Source organism: Oryzias melastigma, linkage group LG1, assembly GCF_002922805.2.
Source record: "Oryzias melastigma strain HK-1 linkage group LG1, ASM292280v2, whole genome shotgun sequence".
Classification (NCBI taxonomy): Eukaryota; Metazoa; Chordata; class Actinopteri; order Beloniformes; family Adrianichthyidae; genus Oryzias; species Oryzias melastigma.
In genome coordinates this window covers 31,943,250-31,969,641 of record NC_050512.1, presented here as the reverse complement: position 1 = coordinate 31,969,641, position 26,392 = coordinate 31,943,250, and the positions used below count along the sequence as shown (strand labels likewise).

Sequence of the window (26,392 nt, the reverse complement as noted above, 5' to 3'; positions counted from 1 at the left end):
CATGTGTGCATGTGTGCGCGTGTGCATGTGTGCGTGTGTGCATGTGTGCGTGTGTGCATGTGTGCATGTGTGCGTGTGTGCGTGTGTGCATGTGTGCATGTGTGCATGTGTGCGTGTGTGCGTGTGTGCATGTGTGCATGTGTGCGTGTGTGCATGTGTGTGTGCTCACAGCAGTCTGAGGGAGCGCAGGCCGGCCAGCGCCAGAGGAGGGATGCAGCGCAGCGCGTTGTAGCTGAGGATCCTGCAGAAACAGAGCGTCTGTCAGCGCACAGAGCTGCAGCTACAGGTACAGGTACGGGTACAGGTACAGGTACAGGTACAGGTACAGGTACAGGTACGGGTACAGGTACAGGTACGGGTACGGGTACAGGTACAGATACGGGTACAGGTACAAGTACAGGTACGGGTACAGGTACAGGTCCGGGTACGGGTACGGGTACAGGTACAGGTACGGGTACAGGTACAAGTACAGGTACGGGTACAGGTACAGGTACGGGTACAGGTACGGGTACGGGTACAGGTACGGGTACAGGTACAAGTACAGGTACGGGTACAGGTACAGGTACGGGTACGGGTACGGGTACAGGTACAGGTACAGGTACGGGTACAGGTACGGGTACGGGTACAGGTACGGGTACAGCTGATTTCAGTGGAATTATTGACTTCATGAAACCGGATTTGTGGTTAAAAATGGAGTCTGGATTACAAAAACAATACAAACGATGTTTGAGGAAAGTTTTCTTCTCAAATCATAAACTGTCGTGAATCCAGTTTTTTTCTTTTATTTCAGGATTTTCTAAAACTGTAAAAAATGAAGGGAATTCTTTTAAAGGAGCCTGCAGGGAAATCTGCGGGTTTTACAGGCATCTGTTAAGCTTTAGAGTTTGGGAAGAGCGCTCCTGTTTCTCCTGCTGCCTCCTGGGAAACTTTTCCTTCTCCTGTTTTCAAAGCCGCAGAGCTGGAAGCTGCAGCTTCACACAAAGTCGCCTCATTAGAATCTATGCATCTTTTAGGGTTTGCTTTTCAGTCTTTGTCTTCATTTGAAAAAGAAAAACCCTTTTGAAACCATAAACGCAGGGAGGATGAAGATTTTCTTTTGGGATTTCTTCATCCTGTCATGGATTAAACTCCTGCTTCCTTCAAATGACAGAGAAAAAATGGAAAATGTTGGGATTCTTTTCCAAGTGTTTTTGAGAGTTTACCAGGTCCAAGTAAATACAGAGTAAACTACAAAAAAGTTGCATTACCTGTGAATGTTTTTGCTGAAGACATTTGCTGTAATTGCTGATGAGATTTGCTGAAAATGCTAACGCTATTTGCATATTGCTAAAACTGCTAAGGACTTGAAGTTGCAGATATTGCATTAGGTGCACAAAGAATTTAAAGAATCTTTTGAAAAATTGAAAAAATTCTGTAAAAATGTGTAAAAGTATGAACTCTGAAGTAGTGCTGCCACGATTAGTCGACTAATCGACGACTAATCGACTATTAAAATAGTCGACGACTAATTTAATAGTCGATTAGTCGTTACTTCATATTAAATGGAGTCAGTGTAGTAAAGTTGAAAGTTATAATGGTGTTATGCTAGCTTATTGGACTATTTTGGCATTTATTAAGGTTTTTTAGGCTATTTTGGAGTTTTTATTTCAGCTACATGCTAGCTGTCTTTGCTAACTTAGGCTTTTTTAGGCTAATTTGGCCTTTAACTAATATTTTAGTTGGCTATCAGCATCTTCAGCCATCGTCACTAGCATCTTTTGCGGCCAAATTCAGCTTACATTTCATCTATAATGATGCTAGTGTGAATATATATATATATATATATATATATATATATATATATATATATAGTTTTTAGTTAGTTTAAAGTGAATGATGGTTAAGATTTGTGTTTTACATCAACTTTGTGCATGACCCGATTAGTCGACTAATCGGAAAAAATAATCTGTGATTAGTCGACTATTAAAATAATCGTTTGTGGCAGCCCTACTCTGAAGTAGATACCAAAATAGTCAAAAAAAGTTATTATTTTGCTCAAATGTTAACTTACCTTAAAAAAGGCCCAAAATTCTTAGTAGGTGCCAAATTAGCCAAAATTGCTAGCATATTGCTAAAATACTAGCTTAACTCAAACTCCCACCTACATTTAAACTCTGGTAGAATGACCTTTTGTAATGTTTATCGCTAGAAAAATTTGATACTCAATCCAGGGTTCTAATCTGAGATTTAATCAGACCTGGCAACCCGTTCTCGATCTGATCAACAGTATCGTTGCCCAGTATGTTGCTACTGGCTTCAGATTATTATTATTTTTTTATTATTTTCTTTTTCACCATTATTATTTATATTTCATTTAGCTAACGTCTCTGCCATAGATTTGTATAGTGACGTTTGTATACCTGTGTGACTCTATGACAAATTGTTACTGTATAATTGTGAACTTCAAGGGCGGCCCTCTTTTTTATTTTATTTTCTACTGTTTGATATAATTAGTTATATATATTATAACCTCCATGTAGTTACAGGGGGGGGGGGGGCTAATTAGGTGTTGTTGTTTATTGTCTGGTATATGTGAAAATTGATAAAATTATATAAGAAAAATACTAGCTTAACTCAGAATTAGCCCAAAATACATCAGTAAATGCCAAATTAGCCAAAAAAGCTAACACATTGCTAAAATACTAGCTTAATTTAAAATTACCCCCCTAAAAAAAAACCTCAGTAAATGCCAAATTGGCCAAAGAAGCTAGCATGTTGCTAAAACACTAGCTTAACAGACAATTAGCCCCAAAAACCTCAGTAAATGCCAAATTAGCCCATAAGCTAGCACCCTGCTAAAATACTAGCTTAGTTTAGAATTAGCACAAAAAACCTCAGCAAATGCCAAATTAGCAAAAAAGAAAAAAGAAGCTAACACGATGCTAAAATACTAGCTAAACTGAGAATTTGCCCAAAGAACCTCAGTAAATGCCAAATTAGCCACACACAAAAAAAACTAGCATGTTGCTAATAATACTAGCTAAACTTAGAATTAGCCCACCCCAGATGCCAAATTAGCCCCCCAAAAAGCTAGCATGTTGCTAAAATATTAGCTTAACTTAGAATTATCCTTAAAAACCTCAGCAGCATTGATGTCCTTCACATTTACTAAAGGAATTTTTGAGATTTCATCAGCCTCTAAAAATCAGTGAAAATCCTTGAAAACGTTGAACAGAAGAATCGGTTCTGGGTGAGAAGGCGAAGGTCGTGGGGTCGAGTGGAGTGACTCACAGCGTGGTCAGCTGACTCATGTTGGAGAAGGAGTCGTCAGAGAGAGCGCTGATTTTATTGTTGCTGAGGTCTCTGAGGAAGAAAACATCAGACATCAACTCACACGATTGTTCTGCACGTGCACGTAAACACAGGAAACTGAAGGAGGAACTTCAGCTCGTTCTGCAGTCTACAGCTCCCCCTGCTGGACGCTTTGCTGTTGCAGCCTAAACCTCTGGAATGTAAAAGTTCTGATTCTGAGCTAAAAATGAGAGTTTGAGCTGCGACACTTTTGAAAAACGTTCCATAAAATGATTAAATTAAAATTAAATTAAATTTAAACTGATTTGTGAGGGTTCTCTGCAGGAATCCCGCTGGACCAGCACTCGCTCTGATGCTTCGACGTCGGCCAGCACAGGAATCTCACATCAGCTGCAGGTTTCTGAAGGTGGCTAATTCCTGGGGAACGCTGGTGAACTGGTTCCCGTCCAGATACCTGCAGAGAGAGGGCGGAGTCTCATCCAGGCTGACCTTCCAACAATCAGAGCAAATAAAACCCCACACATCAAAACCCTCAAAGAATCTTTTCACGTTTTATCCTGAAAGGATTTCATGTTCTGCACCAAACGTTCTCTTCTGTCTGAAGGAACTCACAGCTCCGTGACGTTGCGAGGAAGTCCTCTGGGCAGCAGCTGCAGGTGTTTGTTGCTGCAGCGGACCACCGTGTCCACGCAGGTACACTGGCTGGGACACTGCGGCCCAGGGGTGCAGCGGCTGTCCTCCAGTGTGGAGCCTGAAGGTACAGAGAGGACACGAGCGCTGCAGCTTTTTCTGATTCAGCCCAAACTTCCAGAAAGTATCTTTGACTCTTTTCTCTAACGGTTCATCCCATCGTGTCAGCTATAGGGATTGTTTATTGTTGCTGCTTCCACTCAGAAAATAAAGAGGAGAAAAACATGAAGGCTGTGAACGCTGACGCGTTAACGCACGATTAATAGATCATAATTAGGAGGTTATTATGTATTAACGCCTTCAGCTGTGAGATCAGCGTAGAAAAACTGACTAAATTAAACTTGAACTTTTAAAATATTCTCTGATTGGTCTTTTAATTTGTTCCCAACCCTAGAAAAAATTAAAAACATTTAAAAATATAATAAATATGATAAAATCATTGCGATTATTTTTTTCAGGTTTGTGATAAATTTGTTCATTTCTATCAACTGATTCGATATATAAACACTTTTTTAAAAAAGCGATTAATTGGGATTAATTTTTTTTCCAGGTTTATGATTCATTTTTTAATTTTTTTTTATTGATTCCTGGTTCTAAAAAAATAAAACACTTAAAAAAATACTTAATCAAAAAAATAATAATAATATTTTTTTCCAGTTTGCGATTAATTAGTTAATTTTTTAGTAGATTCCCGATCCTTAAAAAACATAAAACACTTTTTAAAAATTAATCCTGATTAATTTTTTTCCAGGACTGCAATAATTTCTTAATTTTGTAATGAATTCCCTGCCCAAGAAAAAATATAAAGACTTTTAATTATTTTTAACTATTCTTGATTAATTTTTTCCAGTTTGCGATTAATTACTAATTTTTTTAATTGATTCCTGACCCTAGAAAAAATATAAAACACCTAAATTATAAAAAAAGAGAAGTTGTTTACTCACCAAAATAAGAGCAGTGGAATTATGCAGCTTAAATTCTGAAAACTTGTCTGCATTTTACTTTTTTTTAGTTTTTGCTAAATTTTGGATCATTTTTTCAGACCCCCTCCAGACTCCCACGTCTGTTTCCTCTGGACACGTTTGTCACGTCGCTGGTTCGAATCCCAGCTGGGTTTCTGTGTAGCGTTTGCACCTTCTCCCCCTCTACAGACCGGCCTCATAGGTTAGTTGGTGTCCTCTCAGGTGTGCATGTGAGTGTAGTTCTGGGACGGACAGGTGACCTGTCCAGGGTGTACCCCACCTTTATCCTTCTGTACGTGGATAGGCTCCAGCAACCCCGTGACCCCGAATGGGGCTACAGCGAGTTTGGAGGATGGAAGACGTGTTCCTCTTGTCTTAAACTATATTATTATACCCCGCAGCAGCAGCAGTCACTGACTGAAAGAACCATATTGTTTTCACGAGTGAAAAAAATGTAAAAAGACTTCAAGACAGGAATGAGGTCAAACAGACGTGACCAGAGTGTAGCAGAACACAAACAGACACACAGACACACACCGCCCTAATTCAGTGTTTTTTCTTATTCTTCTTTTTAGCAGAACCACAAACGAAACCACAGCAGCCGTGTCGCGGATATCCAAAGGAAGTCTTGAAATGATGATGCGATGGCCACGCCTCCTATGGTTTGGCGGCCATTTTTTCTCAACATCTGAGATATGATGATTTTGACGTTCATAAAAATGAACCTTTTGTTTAGAGGATTTTCACAAAGTTTCCCACACGAGCCGCTAGCATGGGAGCAGATCTACCTCTGGAGTTTCCTTTGACCTTTGACCTTGAGAACAGGCCGCCATCTTGAAATTTCACAAAAAACACTTAAGTCAACCCATAGGTTTTTTCCCCAATCATTTCCATACTTCTTGAGAATAATTGGGAAGCAACTGGAGGGAAAATGTGTTAATAGAAATGTTATCTCGAACGGCGTCCGCGTGGTGAGCTCGCAAAAGTGGCGCACTCTTTATACACGCACATATTTTAATGGATTACTGTGAAATGTAACATGTAGATGCCGGACTGCAGCTGTGACAGTTGTTATAACATAGGATATGAACATATAAGGAATGTGGGCGTGGTTAGCTGATAACCTCTGTTGCTAAGGAAATCCAAAAATGTACTTTTGCCGATTCTTATGAAACTGATGTCAATCTGTTCGGCGACCACAGGGGAGCAAACCATGAAATGGTTGCTATGGAGATAAAACCAACAGAAAAGCCACCATTTAAAAAAAACAAAACGTTTTTTTCCATCAATTTAACAATTAAAAATGACAGTATATCAAAGATCATAAACACTGGAGCTCCGGACTTAAAGGGTTAAAACCTGGATCACTGGAGATCCCAAAAGACTCCTACCGTCCTCACAGCGGAAGTCTGGCGCCGCCACGTCCTGCAGGGGGATCTCGCGCAGGAAGGCGGGGCTCTGGCAGCGGGGGTTTCCTGTGACGATGCGGCGGCTCCTGAGCCACGCCCCAAACCAGGACAGGTGGCAGTCACAGTTGAAGGGATTGGCCAGGAGGTTTCTGACGGACAGCAGAGAAGATCAGCAGCAGATCCGGTTTGAACGTTACAGGAAGTGAAAACAAGAACAAAACTGGAGACTCGGCAGGAACCGTGCGACTCACAGCGTGGACAGGTGGGGCAGCGTGTCGAAGGCGCCGGGCAGGACGCTGCTCAGCTGGTTGTCGTACAGCGACAGCAGGCGGACGTTGTTCAGTCCGGTGAAGCTGCTGTTGTGGACGCAGCCGATCCTGTTGTTCCTCAGCATCCTGTTCTCACACAGACACACAAACCGGTTCACACTCCACTCCTGGCGCTCCGGAGGGGGAGGGGTCGATCCGGCCAGACTCACAGCATCCGCAGACTCTCCAGGCCTCTGAACATGCCCCCCCTCACCGACTCCAGGTGGTTGGCGGTCAGGTGCAGCTCCACCACTGAGGCGGCGCCCTCGAAGGCGCCGTCCTCGATCTCTGAGATCTTGTTGTTGCTCAAGTTTCTGACAAAAACCCACAAAATGACAGTTTGATGTCCCTCCGAAGAAAAAGTTTGGAGACCCCTGTTCTAGAGGAACACAAAGTTTAAAATCACGTCTTAAGTTCCTCAAACTCAATTAATTAAGAAAAAAGTTCTGGAAAAGGCGTTTTTGACTTAATTCTTTAATATTCATCAGGATTTGGAAGGAAATGTTTGGACATTTCCACCAAAGTAGAACTTAGAGAAAAGTCTCAAAGATCAGTTCTCATTTTCTGGACCCTGATAGGGTCAAAGGTCACAGAAAGACCCTCTGGACCGCGGGTCACCAAGGACTGTTGAGGTGACCTACATTTTCTTGAGATGCTTCAGGCTCTTGAAGGCTCCGGTGGCCTCCAGCATGGAGAGGTCGTTGTTGTTGAGGCGCCTGGACCAATCAGAGAGAAGACAGAGACGTCTCAGCAGCAGATGAAGCCTCACAGATCATCATCATAAAGTCTTTGATTATTTTCAGATCAGAGTGAGCCCTCTTGTCTGTGACTGGCTTCGGTGGCACAAACGTCACACAATCAAAGATTGGGAGAAGGTGAGATGAGGCACTACGCATCTGAAAACATTTGTGCTGTAAAAATGTTCTTTGAAAGCAAACATTTAATATTTTTATTAGCAACTTTGAAGGTTTTATTGTTAAATCCAACATTTTGTGTTTGCAGCTCTTGAACTTTTGATCTGAAAACTGTGACTTAGTTAAGAATGTGGTATAACTGTGACCATCTACGGTCCGTGTGGTTCACGTGTTTGTGCGTCTCACAGCTCTTCGGTGGACGGCGGCAGGTGTTGAGGGAACTTGGTGAGCCGCAGGTTGGAGCAGTCCACCACGTTGGCCTCACACCGGCATTTGGCGGGACACACCGGCTTGCTGTTGCACTCGTAGCTCAGGCGTCGGTCTTCAGCTCCTGGAAGAACAGCAAGCAGAAAGTCCAGATGAGTCTGAGCGTCTGGACGGTCGCTGCCACGCTGCAGAATGAAAGCTCGTCACCTGGGATGTGGTACTGCTCCTTAGCTGTTGGAAAAAGGAAGAAAAGGGAAAAAGTCAAGAAAGTTTTGACATTTGAATGAATCCAAACCGGGACAGAAAGAATTAAGTTTGTTTGCATCAGTGCAGCTTTCTTGATCCAAAGAGGAGGATCAGAAAATAAAAGTTCTTCGCTGTAGTGGAGCTCGTTAGCTCGCTACAGCCGAGGTCGCTACAGCCGAGGTCGCTAGCTCAATAAAACTATACAGTGGAGCTCGCTAGCTCGATACACCGCAGCCCATTAGCTCGCTACAGCAAACTCTGCTAGCTTGCAACAGTGGAGCTCGCTAGCATGCCAGGCCGTCCGCTGGGAGGCTGACTAGCGTTTTCGCGCCAACACTCTGAGTGTCCACTTCAGACAACGTAACACAGGAGGGCCCACCACTGGTCCTGCAGACGAACCCATTCAGGACCACATTTTGAAACCATATGGATCCACCTGGTCTTGCTTTCTAAACCTGAAGATCTCCCAACCGCCGTCAGGTAATGTGTTGGATCAGAAAAATCTTAAGGAAGATCAAGAAACTTTGAATTATCTCTGTCCAGGTTGAAACTTTAAAGGAAAAAAAAATAATAAATAAAATGTTTGACGGATAAAAAAGTTTTAGCTTCAATCTAAAAAGGATTTGTCTGAAAATCACATGACTGCGGTGGTAAAATCTGTCTGACAGACTGATTGAAGTCTTTTATGGAGGAAGGTCCTGATTACAGACTGAGAAACACGTCGGTCCGTCTGGATCACTGACAGCATCTCTGAGTCTCAGCACCTCTGGGGTCTCTGTTTTTGGGTCAAAGTGAGACATCTTCCCTTTTCCCCACAGACACAGGGAACATCTGGAATTCCAGGATTTCCCGGCCACTGACCGGAACATCGGAACTTGCTGCTCTTGATCTGGGCGATGCGCTTGTTGGCGAGCCGGCGGGGGCTGGCGCAGCGCGCTCCGCTGGTCTCGATGGGGTTGGACCGCAGGAAGTCAGCCAGCCACTTCACGTTGCAGTCGCAGACGAAGGGGTTCTGGGCCAGGTGGCTGATGGGAAAACAGAGCAGGGATCAGCCGGAGCCCCGGGAGAAGCGGTGAACGGGTGTGGGGCGTTCTTACAGAGTCTGGATGCTGTGCAGCGAGCTGAAGGTCCCTTTGGCCAGACTCTGGATCTTGTTGTCGTACAGCGATAGGAGAGCCAAGTTCTCCAGATCTTTGAAGGCCGAGGCGCGAACGCAGTGGATCTTATTGGCATTCAGCAACCTGGAACGTCAGGAAAGAGGTGAGAATCCAGCAGATCTGGATCCAGGAATCCCAGAATCCCAGAATCATGGATTTTGAAGAACAGAACATCAAAATGGTTTGAGTTTTGTTTCTTTTCATTTCTTTACTATCTGCAACATTTTACTCAATAATATATTTTCTGACATTTTTGAATATAATTTTTAATTTTTTTGTTCAGGTAAGTTTTAATAAAATCTTCTCATTTCCATTTCTAATCACCTTCAGAAAACGTTTGTGAACTTCTGACATTTTCTTGGACTTTAGATTAGCCTTTTAATCTTTAATTTGTATTAATTTGTTTTTAAAGTCATTTTCTTCACCTAATCTGTACTTCTATATTTGTTTATGATCTCTGTGTTTCTACAGTATTTTTTAGAACAGGATTTACTTCTGCAGCTTCGACTGAAACAGATGAACCTTCAAACCGGATGTTTTCTGCATCTCCAGGCGATTCCAGAATGCACATTCTTCCTTATTTCACCTTTAAATCAAAGGTCTAATTTATTTTTCTTATCTTACAAAAACCAACATAAATCATTGATGAGGAACAAAACAGGCGAGTAAAAATAGAAAGTCAGCAGTTTTCAGATCATCCATCAACCAGAGAAAAAGAAAACAGTTTGAGTTCTTCGACTTCTCCCCAGAAAGGTGGATTTCAGATGACTGAACTTGTTTAAACATATTCAAAGTAAACTCGTTTGATGCCATGTAGAGTATTTGTTTGTTTGTTTGTTTGTTTGTTTGTTTGTTTGCAGACTCACAGCAGTTCCAGAGAAGACAGGCCGTCAAAAACCCCGCCGGGCAGCTCGGTGATCTTGTTTCCGTACAGAACCCTGAACACATCAGATAGGAAGTTCTGCATCAGTATGACGCTTTGGTTCTGATCCGACCCTGTCTGAAGGCGCCGCCCAATGAGGTTAATATCACTACAGATGACACGCAGACTTTTTACTATTGTCTAAGATCCATAAAGAGTGAAGCCATATTGGAATGGAGGGTCGAACTCAATCGTACATGGGGGGGGTAGAGTGTAGGAGCAGACAGTTAAACTCCACCCACATTAAGGGGGGGCGGGGTTTAGGATCCTGCAGGTGTGTGTGGGGGGGGGGGGGTGTAGGAGCAGACAGGTATGACGTCAGGACTCACAGCGAGTTGAGGGCTCGGAGCCCGTTGAAGGCGTCAGGAGCGATCTCACTGATCTGGTTGTTGCTCAGATCTCTGAAAACAAGAAGAAACTAAAGATGAAAAAAGATTTCCTGAACGTTCAAACGACTCTCCGGACAAGGATGAGCTCCGTTCACATCCACCCTTCTGTTCTGGGGTTTTAGCTTTTCAGCTTCATCGGTCTGATCTGCTGGTTCTTCAGGCTTTCATGAATTTTTAGCAACTTTTTCAAATCAGAAGAAAATTGTTGGCATCAAACCCTGAAAACAACAAACAACCAAAACATGGAAGCTAACATGAAAGCTAACATGGAAGCTAACATGAAAGCTAACATGGAAGCTAACATGGAAGCTAACATGGAAGCTAACATGGAAGCTAACATGGAAGCTAACATGAAAGCTAACATGGAAGCTAACATGAAAGCTAACATGAAAGCTAACATGAAAGATAACATGAAAGCTAACATGGAAGCTAACATGGATGCTAACATGAAAGCTAACATGGAAGCTAACATGGAAGCTAACATGAAAGCTAACATGGAAGCTAACATGGAAGCTAACATGAAAGCTAACATGAAAGCTAACATGAAAGCTAACATGGAAGCTAACATGGAAGCTAACATGAAAGCTGTTTTTGGTCTAACATGAAGAATCTTCTCTGCAGGTGAGAAGATGAAGAGCAAAAAGTTTATTTCATGAAGGAAACAGCGGTTCTGTCAGTGACCCGACAGCTGAGGCATCATGGGAACGCGAGGAGCTGCAGCTCCGAACGAAACGAAAGTTTGACGGCTTTGATTCGGTTCATCCGGCAGACGGGTACGTCAGAGTACCTCCATGATCGTCTGATCCAGTCAGGATCAGAGTCTGAGATCAGAGGAGGAAACAGAGAGCAGAGCGGGAAGGGAAGATCCATCAGCTCAAAGATCTCTGAGGATCTCACTACCAGCTGATCCAGTCAGAAGCTGCTCCATGAAATCCACTGAGGCTGAACTTCAGAGGAAAAGCAGAGCAGAAGAAGAAAAATCCAGAGTTCAGACCAGAACTGAAGACGTAACGAGACGCCTTCGTCATGAAGATCAGATGAAACAAATCCTGAGAGTTTCTGCTCAAATCTGTGGATTTTCATCTTTCTTCTTCTGTGTTTAAAGAAAGGTTTCTTTAGTCATGGATGACATGTGGAGATGATGGATCCACTGAAGCCTCACGGATCTATAAATCTGACCCAGATTTATCAGATTAAAGCTCCTGGAGCTCAAAAGCAACAAAAAAACAAAATATTTCTGTTTATATTTGCTTTAAACAGTCAAAATGAGGAAGTGATGAAAAAAATAAACTGTTATTCATTTTTATCTATTATAAGTTGAACATGACTTTCTGTCATGCCAACTCACGTCACAGTTTAGATTTATGTGTCGGTTTGTGTTGAAGTTTCCAGACTCTAAGACAGACTCACATTCGCCGGAGTTTCTTGTAGGAGGAGAAAGCTCCAGGAGGAACCGACTTGATCCCGTTCTGCTCCAGACGTCTGTGAAGGAAAAGAACCAGAACTGGATCAGCTGAGCATCAAACAAGAAGACCTACCAGAAAGAGAATACCTCCAGTATTACCCTCCGGCGGGCTGAATCAGGTAAACATAACATTTATTTTATTCTTATTAAAGACCCGATGTTATCTTGAGCTCATTTCTAACTTGTATAATTTGGACTAAATATATGTTTATGGAGAGTAAAATATTGAAAGTTATTTAAGGTTTAATTTGATTTATTCTGGAATTATATTCCTGTTTTTTATTATTCATAATTATGTTAAAAAGTTACAGTTTTAAAGTTTGAAAAATTGTCATTCTGCAGCTTTTTGGACTATTTTGTCATTTACTAAGATTTTTTAGGCTATTTTGGAGTTTAGCTAATAGCTCAGCTACATGCTAGCTGTTTCGGCTAATCAAAGTTTTTTTGTTTGTTTTTTTAGGCTAATTTGGAGTTTAGCTAATATTTTAGCTGGATAACAGCTTCTGAAACTATCAATTTCAGCATCTTCAGCGGCCAAATTCAGCTTCCAGCATTTACACTAGCACTATCACAGGTAATGCTATATATCTAGTTCATAATTACGTTAAAACATTACGTTTTTTAAGTTTTAAAACTGTAGTTTTAGAGTGTTTAGTAAATGTTTATCCTGTTCGGCTGCGACCTAAAGTGTGTTCTGGATTTTGGCTCCTTGTGTGATTGAGTTTGACTCTCCTGATCTACAATCATAGATTCAGAATATTAAGGATCCTTAATATCGTGATGTAACTAAACAAACATCCACAGTATTATTTTTAATTTAACTTGTCTTAGAGAAGTCATTTGTATTAATCAGAACCAAAAATCTAAATTTTTCTCAGAAGATTATCATCAAACATGACAGAATCCATCAGGATCTACAGCTGAAAGGGTTTTAAAAATGGCGACAGCCTGTCTCACATCTCAGTCATGGCCTCTGGGAGGTGGGCGGGGATGGCGGTGAGGCCCCGCCCTCGACAGTCCACAATGTTGTTGCTGCAGGAGCACATGGGGGGGCAGGATCCAGAGGCCAGGCTGCACGGCTGGACGAAGGCGCTGCCGCTGTTTCCTGGTGACGGACGGCGAGGGTTCAGGTCTTCTGTCTCTTTTACTCAGTTTACGGTCATTTTGGAGGAAGCTGAGCGTCGGTACCTGAGCAGGTGAAGTCGCTCTTTCGCAGCTCGGCCAGGTTGAGCCCCCTCAGGGCCGGAGGGGAACTGCACTGCGTGTAGAGGCCGAGCGCCGGGCGCTGCCGCAGCCACGGGGACAACCAGGCCAGGTGGCAATCACAGCGCAGGGCGTTGGAGTGGAGCCGGCTGCAGGCGGAGGAGGGCGGAGCAGAGACAGCCTGTCAGGATGGAACGAACCCCGGGGGGCTTCAGAGCAGACGGACACTCACAAGGTGCGCAGCTTGGGCATGTGGTTGAAGCTGGAGACCGGAATGCTGCTGATGTTGTTGTTGTTCAGCGTTCTGACGGACGGAGAGGAAGCGGAGAGTCACAGCAGAAGAACCAGCTGGTCTCCAAACATCAGAATACTCACAGCACTTCCAGAGAGCGCAGCGCTCGGAACGCCCCCTCCTCAACACAGCTGATGTGGTTTTTGTCCAGCTGACTGCCAGGTAGAAGATAAAACTGTCATCACCAGCGGTGTTTACCTGTTCCTGCAGGACGGTCACTCACAGGTTTCTGAGATCCGACGCTCCTCTGAAAGCTCTCCTGGGAACAGCCTGGATCCGGTTTTCACTCAGGTCCCTGAAAGGAGAAGCAGCCGGAGTTACAGATGAGGTTCTGCAGAAGAGTCTGGATCAGAAAACCTTCAGAGCTGAACTGAAGGCCTCGCAGCTGAAGTGATCTAACGTGAACCAGAAGACCAGTGGAGGGTTGTTGAAGTCTGGGACGGAGCTGGAGGAAGGTCCCCTCAATCATTAGAAGTTAGCATGTTTCCCCAAAATCAGATTCAGTCCTTAAACAAAATCTGTCAAATCTCTGAGAACCAAAGACGAAGGGAAATAGTGAAATGAAGACACTGAGCAGAGAACGCGTCTGGATCTGTGAGGAACGCTAAAGCAGAGGTTCAGTCGCACTGGAGCCAAAATCCAGAACACACCTGAGGTCGTTACTGAACACTGTAAAACTATATTTATAAAACCGGAACTTTTAATACAATTATGAACTAGATATATAGCATAACCTGGAATAATGCTAGGAAGCTGAATTTGGACGCTGAAGGTGCTGAAATTGATAGATAAAATGCTAAAGTTAATGGCTGAAAACACTGAAGCTGATAGCCAGCTAAAATATTAGCTAAAAGCCAAATTAGCTTAAAAAACGAAAAAAAAGGAAAAATAACTTGGTTTATCCAAAACAGCTAGCATGTAGTTGAAAAAATAACAAAACTTCAAAATATCCTAAAAAATGGAAGAAAGCTAAATTAGCCAAAACAGCTAGCATGTAGCTGAAAAATTAGCCTTACTCCAAATTAGCCTAAAAGAATCGTAGTAAATGCCAAAATAGTGCAAAAAGCTGCAGTTGGTCAATTTGTGAACATAATTCTGAATAATAAAAAAGCAGGAATATTATTCCAGAATAAATCAAATTAAACCTTAAATAACTTTCAACATTTCACTCTGGTACAACCATCCCCGTCTCCCTGAAGCTGTTCCAGATTTAGAGCTAAGCTGGAGCTAAGAATCAGAGTTTCCAAAGCCGGTCCTTGAGGAACTCCGTCCTGCATGTTCTCCCGCTGAAGGAAACCTGGTTCAGCCAATCATCAAGCTCTGCAGAAGCAGCAGGGCGGGCTGAAAAAGGCAGGATGGGTCTGGAGAGGCTGATTTAACTCTACAACACTTTTGCTATAAAGAGTAAAACCATCACTTAATTTGTACCTGAGATAAAATACCCCATAAAAAGTATTTGTCCTAAAAAATAGATCAAGATATGACAACACATGATAAATTAGAGTCGTTTTCTTTTATTTCAAACTGGACTTTATGCGACACAGTGGGGAATAAAGCTCAGGAAGATCCTCAGAACATGCTTGAAAATGACTGAAAAAGTGGGAATTTGAGAAGAAAAAAAATCCTAAAAAATGACTAATGATTCTGATTCTGGCCTTTGGTCCACTCATTCCTGGGACATGGGAGACTTCACATGGGACACATGACACTCAGAAGATGAACCAAATTTAAAATAATGTAAATACTTTTGCTCGGGTGCTGTAGGATTAATCCAGAAGAATCAGGTATTTTATGAGCTGCTTTGAAGCCACCGTCTCAGATTCAGAAAAGTTCCTCCGCAGACACAGAAGGACCAATAAAACAACATCACTACTCTTAGAAGAACTTCAAGTTCAATCAAAGATGACATTTTTAAAACAATAATCTGGGGATGTAAATCCTTCTATGTTGGAGTCAAATCCACGCCGGCAGAGGAGCGTCTTTAAAGAACGTCGTCACAGGAAACCTGAAGCTTTATTTAATGTGGAAATGGCTGCAGTTTGGTGAGACTTAAGAACAAAAGAACCGTTCTCGTCATTGTTCCTGAAGAAAGGACTGAGAGGTAAACAATGACAACCTGAAGAGATATTTCCTTTCCTCAAGTTACAGGTGAGAACTCAGCCGACCAGCGGAGGAACCGGACGCCGTCTCTCTGGGGTTCAGAGAGTGAAAGCAAAAGTTTGAAGAAGAAAACAGCAAGTAAACCGGTTAGAGCAGGAGAGTCAAAGTCAATCACACAGGCGCCAAAATCCAAACCACAACTTAGGTCGAACAGGATAAACATTTATTGAACACTCTAAAACTAGATTTTTAAAACTGTAACTTTTTAACATAATTCTGAACTAGACAGATATCATTACCTGATAACGCTAGTGTGAATGCTGGAAGCTGAATTTGGGCCTTGAAGATGCTAGTGCTGATAGCTGAAAACGCTGAAGCTGAAGCTGAAAACGCTGAAGCTGAAAGAGTCTTTTCAGACAGTTGGAGCTTCCATGAATTGAAAGAGACGTCATCCGTTTGTCGCCATCAAATCCCTGATTGGTCAAAATTCAACCGGGTTTGACGTTCAAAGCGCGTTCATTGAACGCACGTTTTTCCTGAAAACAGTTGAAGAAGCTCGTGTCGTGACGATGGAATGTGAGTTATGACGACGGACGTCTAAAACCGAACCAAACAAACCGTGTTCCGGATGACCAGAGCTGAGAGTCCAGCTGTGATCACATGGAAGGCCCGTCCGACTCTCACACACTCCACAAGATATGAATAAACAAATAAAGAAAAATCCGTCTGACACGCCTGAGTCTCACCTACCCGCAGCACGCCCATAGATGAACACGAACATTTCCTCTACGGTTCACGACTTTGGTCGTCTTCAACCGGTTTTGTAATGAGGAGGAAACTAAAGAGATCAGCTGTTTTTAAAGTCACCGTTCTTCATGACAATTAAAATGTAGATTTTACTCAAATGATGATAATTCATTTTTCAATTAAGTTCAGTTTTTTTAGTGTAGAAATTTTACAAACGTTAATAAATGATAGTTGGTTGTCGTTACACTCAAGAACATCTCTACAGAATCTTCTTTGGTTGAGAGCTCCGTTTCTTTTTACAAACATACACACCTGCCGACACAAAGACTCACACAGACTCGCACAGACTCGCACAGACACACACAGACTCACACAGACTCACACAGACTCGCACAGACTCGCACAGACTCACACAGACTCACACAGACTCGCACAGACTCACACAGACTCGCACAGACACACACAGACACACAGACACACACAGACTCGCACAGACTCGCACAGACTCGCACAGACTCGCACAGACTCGCACAGACTCGCACAGACTCACACAGACTCGCACAGACTCACACAGACTCACACAGACTCACACAGACTCACACAGACTCACACAGACTCGCACAGACTCACACAGACACACAGACACAATATTAAAGATGCTTTTCTTCGCCGTTGTCAGGATTTCTGTTGCCGGGACACCGTAAGTCTGGAGATGAAGTTTACCGGATTGAAGCAGAGCGGTCACAGCTGGACGTGTGTGCACGTGTGGGGGTGTGCACGTGTGTGTGTGTGGACAGTAGGTAGTCCTATAATATTTGCTCTTTCTCTGCTCTGTCATCCGCTGGCTCCTCCTCGCTCCTCCTTTGTCCTCTCCTGTCGCTCCAATAACCTCCTCCTCACAGTGGAGGCTGAGAAAGACAAACTTTCCCACTGACCTCGTCTACTCGTCTCCTCGTCTCCTCCTGCTGCCGGCTCAATCCCTCTTTCACTTTGGAGAAACGATTCCAGGTTTTTTAGAGGTTTTAGACTTTAGTTTGAGGATTTGAGATGTTTTTTATGTTGAAGACCTTTTAAAGAAATGATTCAACACCAGCTTGGTCCAAATGCGTCAGGATTTAAAAAGCTAATCAGACTTGTAGAGAGAGAGTTCCTCGTTTGAGAGCGGACGAGTAAAATCTTTTTACATTTTTATTCAAGGTTTTTGCTAAAATATTTGAATAAAGTTTGTAGAAGATTCAGTTTTTGATCAAACAAAAAGGGAAACTGTCGGCGTTGGCATGGAAACAGGTGCTGTTACCTTCGGTCCAGGTTTGGAGAACCTTCATGGTTCTGCTCAGAGTCAAACGTTTGTGAGGTTAAAGTTCAAACCACTGACTGTATGTGAGAACTGGACCAAGTGTGACGTCCCCCATAGAAAACGGTTTATTCCGGTTCCCATCAAATGAAGTTAATTCAGTCGCCAGTTTCTTGGTGGTACAGAAGCCGCCATGTTGGAGCCAGACTTCATCACCAAGCAGTGATTGGTCCAAGTCAGTCTGAGTTTCTATGGCAACCACTCTCACCAATCAGGAGCGAGCTTGTTGGAAGACCACACCCCTTTTATTGGAAAGCGGGAAACACAAAATCTGAGAAACGCTTTGAATGTTGAATGTGAGGGCCAGCAGGCTCCACCTACTTTTAATTGAGGCGTCTGATTGGTCAGTTCATAAATGAAACATCTTGAACTACAGAAAAATAAAATGAAAAAAAAAAGTTTGACGTTACAAAGTTAGAGTGACGATTCTGATGTGAGGATGGAAAGAAGACAAACTGCAGTCATGTCTGCTGGACGTCGACTCCATAAAACCGAGTCTTTCCTCGCCACCGGCGCCGCACTCGAAGCAGGAACACAAACGTGAAAGAGAACCGAAGACGTGAACACGGACGAGAGTGAAGACCTTCAGTCATCTCACGAGTGACTGAACTGAACACAGATCTCCACCGGGTCTGTCAGCTTCACTGTGGATCAAGCAGACAGAGGAGGTCAGCGTTTGCAGACTGGACCCCCCCCCCTCCCCCCGACTCCTCTCAAACGAGGAGGCGGAGTTTGCTAACGGAGTACAAAGAGCTTTACCGCACAAAGAGGACAGCAGCTCTGACCAAATACATCTGTCAGGATTTAAATCTGTCTGCGTCTGTCTGCATCTGCAGACAGACATGCGTCTGCAGACAGACATGCATCTGCAGACAGACATGCATCTGCAGACAGACATGCATCTGCAGACAGACATGCATCTGCAGACAGACCTGCATCTGCAGACAGACATGCATCTGCAGACAGACATGCATGCAGGCCTGTCTCCTGTCTGAAGCAGAACCTCCTGCAGGAGAAACCAGAGCTTCAGTTTCAGCTGCTGAGTTCAGCCTCAGGTATGTTTTTCAGTTCGGGTCACTGCAGTCCTGACAGGAAGGACTTCATCTACTAATGCTGAAGAAAACAAGACTGTCCCTTCAAAATAAAATGCCAAAAATCCAAGATTTCAGTGAACATGAACATCCATCTTTTAGTTTTGTTGCACATTTTAGTTTCTGTAGCATTTACGAAAAAAATCAGAATTACTAAACAATGAGAAATCATGAACTAAAAAGGGAGTTTTGATATTATCAAAGTGAGTAAGTCATTTACTGGAAGAATAGAATAGAAATGATTAGAAATTCTCACTTTCCTCAAAGTTAATCCCAAACATCTCTCCTTTTGATCTGAGCTGTCCCTCCACACCTTCACGGACAGAAAGACTCGTTTCTCGGGGAGGAGATGAAGCTCTGAGGAACCAACACAACGACCACAAACTCTGAGCATCCGTCAGGTGAAGAACCACCTCCTCTCACCTCCACGCCGCTCCACCGCCGCCTGGCAGCTGCCGTCTGCACCTCTGCCAGACTCAGCCTGCTAATTAGTCACACTCACATGCCAATCATCTGCTCTAATGAGGACTGCGCCGCCATGGCGCCTAATGAGACGCCGTGTCTTCACTGAAGCAGGAACGCGTTTCTAATTTCCACCTGAGCAGAAGGTAGACTTTGATTTTTCTGAACGAACATGAAACACATTTAGATTTGTTAGGAAACTGAAAATCTGCTTTTATCAGAAACAGGTTTTGTTTCTCCTTTAATGCAAACTTACATTTGTCGCAGCAACATTTTTATTCATTTTAACTGATCTTATTCAAATGAAACATCAAAGTTCAAATTCCTGCAAACTCCTCCCCTTTTTCTGCTGTTTGTTTCATGTAGATCAGGAGTGTTAAAGTCAATCGTACAAGTGGTCAAAGTCCAGAACGCGCCTTAGATCGCGGGAAGAACAGGAGAAACATTTGTAGAACACTCTAAAACTACAGTTTTAAAACTTTAAACCGTAACTTTTTAACATAATTATGAACTAGATATATAGCATTACCTGAGATGATGCTGGTGTGGATGCTGGAAGCTGAATTTGGCCGCTGAAGATGCTGATGTTGATCACTAAAAACACTGAAGCTGATAACCATCTAAAATATTAGCCAAATGCCAAATTAGCCTAAAAAAACAAACAAACAAACAAAAAAAACTCAGGTTAGCCAAAACAGCTAGCATGTAGCTGAAATATTAGCTAAACTACAAAACAGTCTGAAAAAGCTTAATAAATACCAAAATAGTCCAAAAAGCTAGTCGGCGGGATTCCCTGATTTCTGTTATCAAAAATCAGGAAATAAAATCCTAATATATAAAGCAAATAACACTAAAAGATCCTCCAAACGTTCTTCAGGTTAGCCCTGGCCTCGTGGTGGAGTGTCTGCCTGAGGCTGGAAGGTTGTGGGTTTGAATCCACAGTCCGATCATACATGAAAGTGTGTCTCTCCTGCTTCAGCGTCATGTTCAAACACAAAGAAGCATCTTTCTCAGCTGCAGCTTGAATCTAACGAGGGTTTATGAAGTCGGCTCCTGGAGGGTTTGATGGAGGACGACTTCAGAGAAGCTGACGGTGAATTTTAGTGAAGATGAAAATGTGCAGCAGCACAAAGCCGGCCGGCAGGAGGAGGTTTTTGAGCTTTTCAGGCACATTAGCTTCACTGGGTCCATCAACACAGCAGGAGGAACCAAAATCACTCCTGCTGGAGCTGCGGCTAATGGTGTTACGCCGCCAGTGTGTCGCTTTATGAGTGTGTAGGTGTGTGCGTGTGTGCGTGTGTGCGTGGGGGTGTGTGTGCGTGGGGGTGTGTGTGCGTGTGTGCTGATTGATCAGACATGCCAAGCCCATCTCTGCTCTCCCTGCTGGGAGCCCGAGTGTGATATTGCCAAACAGAAAACAGAAAATACCCCCCCACACATTTACACACCCACGTGCACACACACTCGTGCACACACTGGTTCACTTTGGCCTGGAATAGATGGAATTTTCTGGAACTGCCCGACCGTTCCCAGCCTTCAGCCTTTTCATCATCTATGTTTGCATGAAGTCAACCAGAGTAAATGTTCGTTTATTTATTGGAGCTGCAGAATAAACGACAATAGAAGCAGCTAAAAATGAAAAAACATGTAAATTTATTGTCTTTCTATTTATGAGAATCTAAGAGTTAAAAAATAATGTCAAATTGTGCTGATTCTGTTTAAATCACCAGAATCTCGACGTGTTGCAGCAGCAGGAGTGAACCGTGTCTGTAAGAACACGGTGAAACCGTCGCTGCGATCACTCGTTAGCTCAAACCGTCGCTGCGATCACTCGCTAGCTCAAACCGTCGCTGCGATCACTCGTTAGCTCAAACCGTCGCTGCGATCACTCGTTAGCTCATTGACTTCCATCAGCAGCGTCGCGGTCAGTCATGGATTTTCCTGTTTCTGGTCATTCTGGTTGAAGTGAACACACAAACACGTTTTGGGGCTTTTTGGGAATCAACAATTGACTGTATATAGAGAACTGGACTGAGTGACCCCGCCCCCCCTGGCGTTCCAAACAGGAAGTGGCTCCAAGAATCCCATATAAACAGCTGTTACTCAGCCGTTCTATTGGTCAGAATAATCAGTGTCTTTTTTTTATTAGTTATTCCAACTGACCAATCAGATGCCTCAATGAAAGTAGGTGGAGCCTGCTGTTCAAAACGTTTGACAGATTTCAAGTGGTAGGGGTGTGGCCTTCCAACAAGCTCACTCCTGATTGGTGATGGTGGTTACCATAGAAACGTGAACTCCAAACAGCTTGGACCAATCACTGCTCACTGACAACTTCTGGTTCCAACATGGCGGCGTCCTGATTGTGACAAAATGGCAACGGAATTGAAGTCATTTGGTTGGAGCCAGAATGAACCATTTTCTATGGATGACATCACACTGACAAGATCCAGTTCTCTGATACAGTCAGTTCACTGAATGTTTGACAGCCATTAAATAATCTCCACGCATGCAAGCTTCAAATGAAATGTGGACGTTCTCAGAGAAATCTGTCAGAATAGTCCCTGTAGAAACAGAATTAAGTCAAACTATCTAAGAACACGTTTAAAGAAAACATTTACGGCTGTAAAAATGTTGGTGAACTTCTCAGGAGCGATTTCTTGTAGTCAGAAATATTTCTTCTTCCCAAAAATCCATTATTAAAATTAGAGACTTGATATTTAACCTTCAACTTTCATGACTTTTGGCTTCATGAACGTTACCGTCTGTGTGTTGACTTCAGCGTACTGAGGTGGAGGTGGGCAGAAGAAAGACATCCAGGAACAACGAACAAATGTGCAGCTTTCCTCTGAAACCTTTCAGTGTTCTCCTCAGATATTAGAAACAAGAAGAGAGAAGCAGGAAGTGAAGCAGAACGTTTCAGGACTCACAGTCGAGACAGAGCTTCGTTCTTCTGAAACAGCAGCTCTGGAAGCTGGCTCAGACGGTTCCTGTTGAGGCGGCTGCAGAGACGAGAGGAGATTCAGTGAAAACTTCAGTCAAGTCGGTTTTTGTTAAAGTGTTTGAGTTCTTACAGTCTCTCCAGCTCCTTCAGATCATCGAATGCTCCTCTCTCAACGTTGGAGATCTGGTTCTCCATCAGGTGGCTGCAGCAAGAAGAAGAAACAAAAACGTCAAACATGAGACAGCAGACAGATTAACATCCACATTTACATCATTGTCTCTGTTCATTCTCTTACAGTCTATGCTCAGAAATCTGTTTTTGAGGAGAAACTTTTGTGGAGCTTCAACATTGTCCAAACTCCAGAGAGTAGTCAGCACCCACGTCTGCTCTATGGTGACACTGATGTGGGAAAAGTCCTGGATGGATTGGAAGATCTGCTGTGTCAAAGGGGCTATGAGAAGTCTGATTTACTGAAGTTCAGCAGGTTGAACACTAAATCTAAAACAGATTTACAATCTGACTGTACAAGAGTGGAATGACAAATAAAGACTATTCTATTCTATTCTGTTCTATTCTATTCTATTCTATTCTATTCTATTCTATTCAATGACCCAGAATGAAAACCCAGAAAAAACACATTGAAAGATCTAAGCTCAAGAAGCTTCAAGATGCTCAAGAAACTGCAAGAAAATCCAAGAATCTCCAAGAGTTCAAAGACTCAAAGTTCAAAGATGCTCCAACAAGCAAGTAGAAGCAGTAGAAGCTCGAAGATCCTGCAAGATGCTTCAAGACATTTCAAGAAGCTCAAGATACTCCTACAACTCCAAGAAACTCCAAGAAGCTCCAAGACACTCAAAGATTCTTCAAGAATCTCCAATACAGTCCACAAAACTTTAGGATGCTCCAAGAAACTCCAAGAAGCTCCAATTCACTGTAAGAAGCCCCAAGACATTTCAAGAAACTCAAGAAACTTCTACAAACTCCAAGAAGCTCCAAGACAGTCCAAGAAGCTTCAAGAAGCTCCAAGAAGCTCCAAGAAGCTCAAGAAGTTTAAAGAAGCTCTAAGACAGTCCAAGAAACTTTAAGATACTCTAAGAAGTTCCAAAACGCTGTAAGAAGCCCCAAGACATTCCAAAAAGCTCAAGAAACTTCAAGAAGCTCCAAGACAATTTAAGAAGCTTTAAGATGCTCAAAGACAGCCAAAAAAACTACAAGATACTCCAAGATGCTCAAGAAGCTCCAAGACAGTTCAAGAAGCTTCAAGATGCTCCAAGATACTCCAACAAGCCCACAGAAACTCTGAGAAGCTCCACGGTGATCCAGGATGCTGTAAGAAGCTCCAAGACAGTCCAAGAAGCTCTGAAAGCTGAGTATTGTCTTGCACAGACCAACCGATTCACGCTGAACAAAACACAAACTACATCCAACTGCTTGTTTCTGCTGCTGCATTTGTAAAACTTGTTCCTAATCTTGATGGAACAGAAAAGTTTCTGTTTTTTAAATACTTTTGTAAAAGATGTACTGGAACTCTGCAGCTCGTGTTAGAAAACATCTGTGAGATGTTGAGGAATGAGGAGAGACATCAGAGGGAGGAAAGGAGCTCTGCAGTGAGTTGATCTTCTTTAAATCTTCTGGACCTTCAGATATTTGAGGGAAAGGAGAACATGGAGATCATGACGAGGAAAACAAAAAGTGTTTGGATTCATGAAACACATGAATGTAGAGAAGCTCCGGTCTTTTAGCAGCTGCAAAAACAATGTTGTGCTACTTTTGAATAAAATATCTAAAAAAACACAATGTGTCATAAATCGGTCAGTTCTGGACTTTGAGAAAATGTCCCCAAAGTCTTCAGATTCATCAACGAAAGGTCCTGCAGTTTACTTTGAACTCTGAGTATTTGGGAAAAACGTTAAATGATTATGTAGAATTTCACGTTAGAGACAAAACTTTAAAATATTTGAATTAATTTCACACGGGTAACCTTAAAGACTCACTAGGATCTGATGTGTTTTAAAGACCATTTACATGTGGTCAGATCTTGACCTTGAATCTCATTCGTTGGAATCGCTTTGACCTCATTGATCTGATCGATTTTTCAGTCTGAATTTGCTTTGACCTCCAGTTGTTTCTGAAATGTTTTCGTCTCCAAACACCTGACGACGTTCTAGTCAGACTTACAGCACTCGGAGATGTTTGAGTCCAGAGAAGTCGGACTTGGTGATGACGGTCAGGTTGTTCCCGTTCAGATCTCTGAAACACAAACAAGATCAGCAGATCAGAAAAACTGAAACCTTATAATCAAACCCCAAAATCTACCCAAGCTGGTGAAGAATCGGAGCTGCAGGGACGGGTGGGACTTCGATCTTGAATCTAAACGTGTCTATGCAAACACAGATGCTTGAAGAAGTCAAATCATCAGGTGGAAATCCACAAAGAACTGTCTGCCAACAGGAAAACCCATGAGAGCCCCCGGCAGAGCTCAGAAATCTGGGTCAGAGTACGAAGCAAAACCCTGAGGAACTCCAGAGGAGAAGCAGAGAGAGTTCCCAACCACCCAGGAACACCTGAAGACTCGTCATCTCATCTCCTGTCCAGAGAAGTTTTCTGAGCCACCTTCTCTTTCCAACAAAGACTGAAGCATGCAGGAGATGTTTGACCCGGTGACCTCATTGTCCGCCGTGACAGATGACTGCAAAGATGGAGCGATGATGTCAGTCCTCCCAGCAGGCTTTGTGGTCAGAGAGGTAAACTGAGCCGAGTGCAGGTAGCTGGAGGTGCGTGAGTGTGTGTACTTGTGTGTACTTGTGTGTACTGAGTGTTGAGTTTGTGAGTGTCATGTTCCTGTCGGACTGTAAAGGGTGGAGCATCGTCTGACATTGTCCCGCAGGAAGAGAAAGACGAGGGTTGGAGCTCAGAGCGTGGGAACCCCATCCAAAAACACAAAACGCTTCTTCACTGCTCTAAGTCGTGATGGCCTCCAATCTGTGAGGGTTGATCATGGAGGACAAAACACAACTGAACTTCCTCCATGAGCGCTTGTGTGATCCTAGATCTGTACCAGATCTGAACCAGTACCAGATTAGGGTTGGAGTACCTGTGTGCCCGCATCCCGGTACTGGACCGGCTCCAGTTCGCGGCCCGGAGGTTGGGGACTGGTGATTTATTGAGAACAGTCAGTACCTCAAAAAGAGACGTAATATGTAGAGAAATAATCTCATAAAACGTATATAGTGAATACCACTGGACCTAGTGTAGGTTAATAGAATTACATGAGGGTTTGTGTAGAAAACTGTCTGTAAATGTGTTTGTATTTTGTTTATATGTCCTAATATTTATGTAAAAGATCCTTTTCATTTCCCTTGATTGGTATATTTGATTTAATTTTGTTGATTTAGTAACAGGGGCAGATAATATAAGTTTTCTTCTTTCTGCTCCTTTTCATTTATTAACTGTTTTTTGTTTATTTAGTTTTATTTCGATGATATGTACTGTTACTAAATGAAATAAAATAAAAAAATAAATAAAAAACTTAAATCGAATTACTCCCAAGAATGTGTTTAGAGTGCTGCCCCAACCTAGTTCTGGAGAAGATGGAGAAGATGGAGAAGATGGAGAAGATGGAGAAGATGGAGAAGATGGAGACGATGGAGACGATGGAGAAGATGGAGACGATGGAGAAGATGGAGAAGATGGAGACGATGGAGAAGATGGAGACGATGGAGAAGATGGAGAAGATGGAGAAGATGGAGACGATGGAGAAGATGGAGAAGATGGAGACGATGGAGAAGATGGAGACGATGGATGGATTATTCTGACAACACTTTGTTTATCACAGCCAAGATTGATCTACAGAATGACGCTGGTCCAAACACGACACTGAAGATTCTGGTTTATCAGGATGACGTTCTTTGCAGTTATATTGTGTACATTCTGACTAGTTTAAATGTGGAGACTATCTCAACCAACAGGTGTGTGTGTAACCACAGAGTGTGTGTGTAGACAGGCCCCGCCCATTCTAGCTTACTATTTAGACCTGGATGTTTTATGATGTTGTTTCCCTCTGTTGCCATCTTCTTCATAAAATCAAAGTATAATTCAACTAAACATAAAACCTTTCAAAAGGAACTTTGTTGAGGTTTTGTTCTCCAGTTTGTGCATCCATCATCCATCCATCATCCATCCATCCATCATCCATCCATCCATTATCCATCCATTATCCATCATCCATCCATCCATCATCCA

At 42.8% G+C, this 26,392-nt stretch overlaps 1 protein-coding gene and 1 long non-coding RNA gene across 2 annotated transcripts in view; one reads left to right on the top strand and one right to left on the bottom strand.

The window, feature by feature from the left end:
• slit1b (slit homolog 1b (Drosophila)) overlaps positions 1-26,392 on the bottom strand; it is a gene marked incomplete in the record, with an annotated part of 48,899 nt that overhangs the window by 14,048 nt on the left and 8,459 nt on the right. The window contains 23 exon segments of the mRNA XM_024290041.2: positions 170-241; positions 3,271-3,342; positions 3,677-3,745; positions 3,904-4,042; positions 6,335-6,501; positions 6,604-6,747; positions 6,831-6,974; positions 7,302-7,376; positions 7,761-7,905; positions 7,989-8,012; positions 8,889-9,052; positions 9,125-9,268; positions 10,051-10,122; positions 10,436-10,507; positions 11,906-11,977; positions 12,918-13,065; positions 13,149-13,312; positions 13,396-13,467; positions 13,539-13,610; positions 13,679-13,750; positions 22,137-22,208; positions 22,281-22,352; positions 24,329-24,400. Of these exon segments, the coding sequence (XP_024145809.1) occupies positions 170-241; positions 3,271-3,342; positions 3,677-3,745; positions 3,904-4,042; positions 6,335-6,501; positions 6,604-6,747; positions 6,831-6,974; positions 7,302-7,376; positions 7,761-7,905; positions 7,989-8,012; positions 8,889-9,052; positions 9,125-9,268; positions 10,051-10,122; positions 10,436-10,507; positions 11,906-11,977; positions 12,918-13,065; positions 13,149-13,312; positions 13,396-13,467; positions 13,539-13,610; positions 13,679-13,750; positions 22,137-22,208; positions 22,281-22,352; positions 24,329-24,400 (2,319 nt within the window).
• On the top strand, positions 7,370-11,757 carry LOC112157350. Its single transcript, XR_002921140.2, has 5 exons — positions 7,370-7,535; positions 7,763-9,287; positions 9,656-9,783; positions 10,045-10,205; positions 11,117-11,757. It is a non-coding gene; the product is annotated as an uncharacterized LOC112157350 (long non-coding RNA).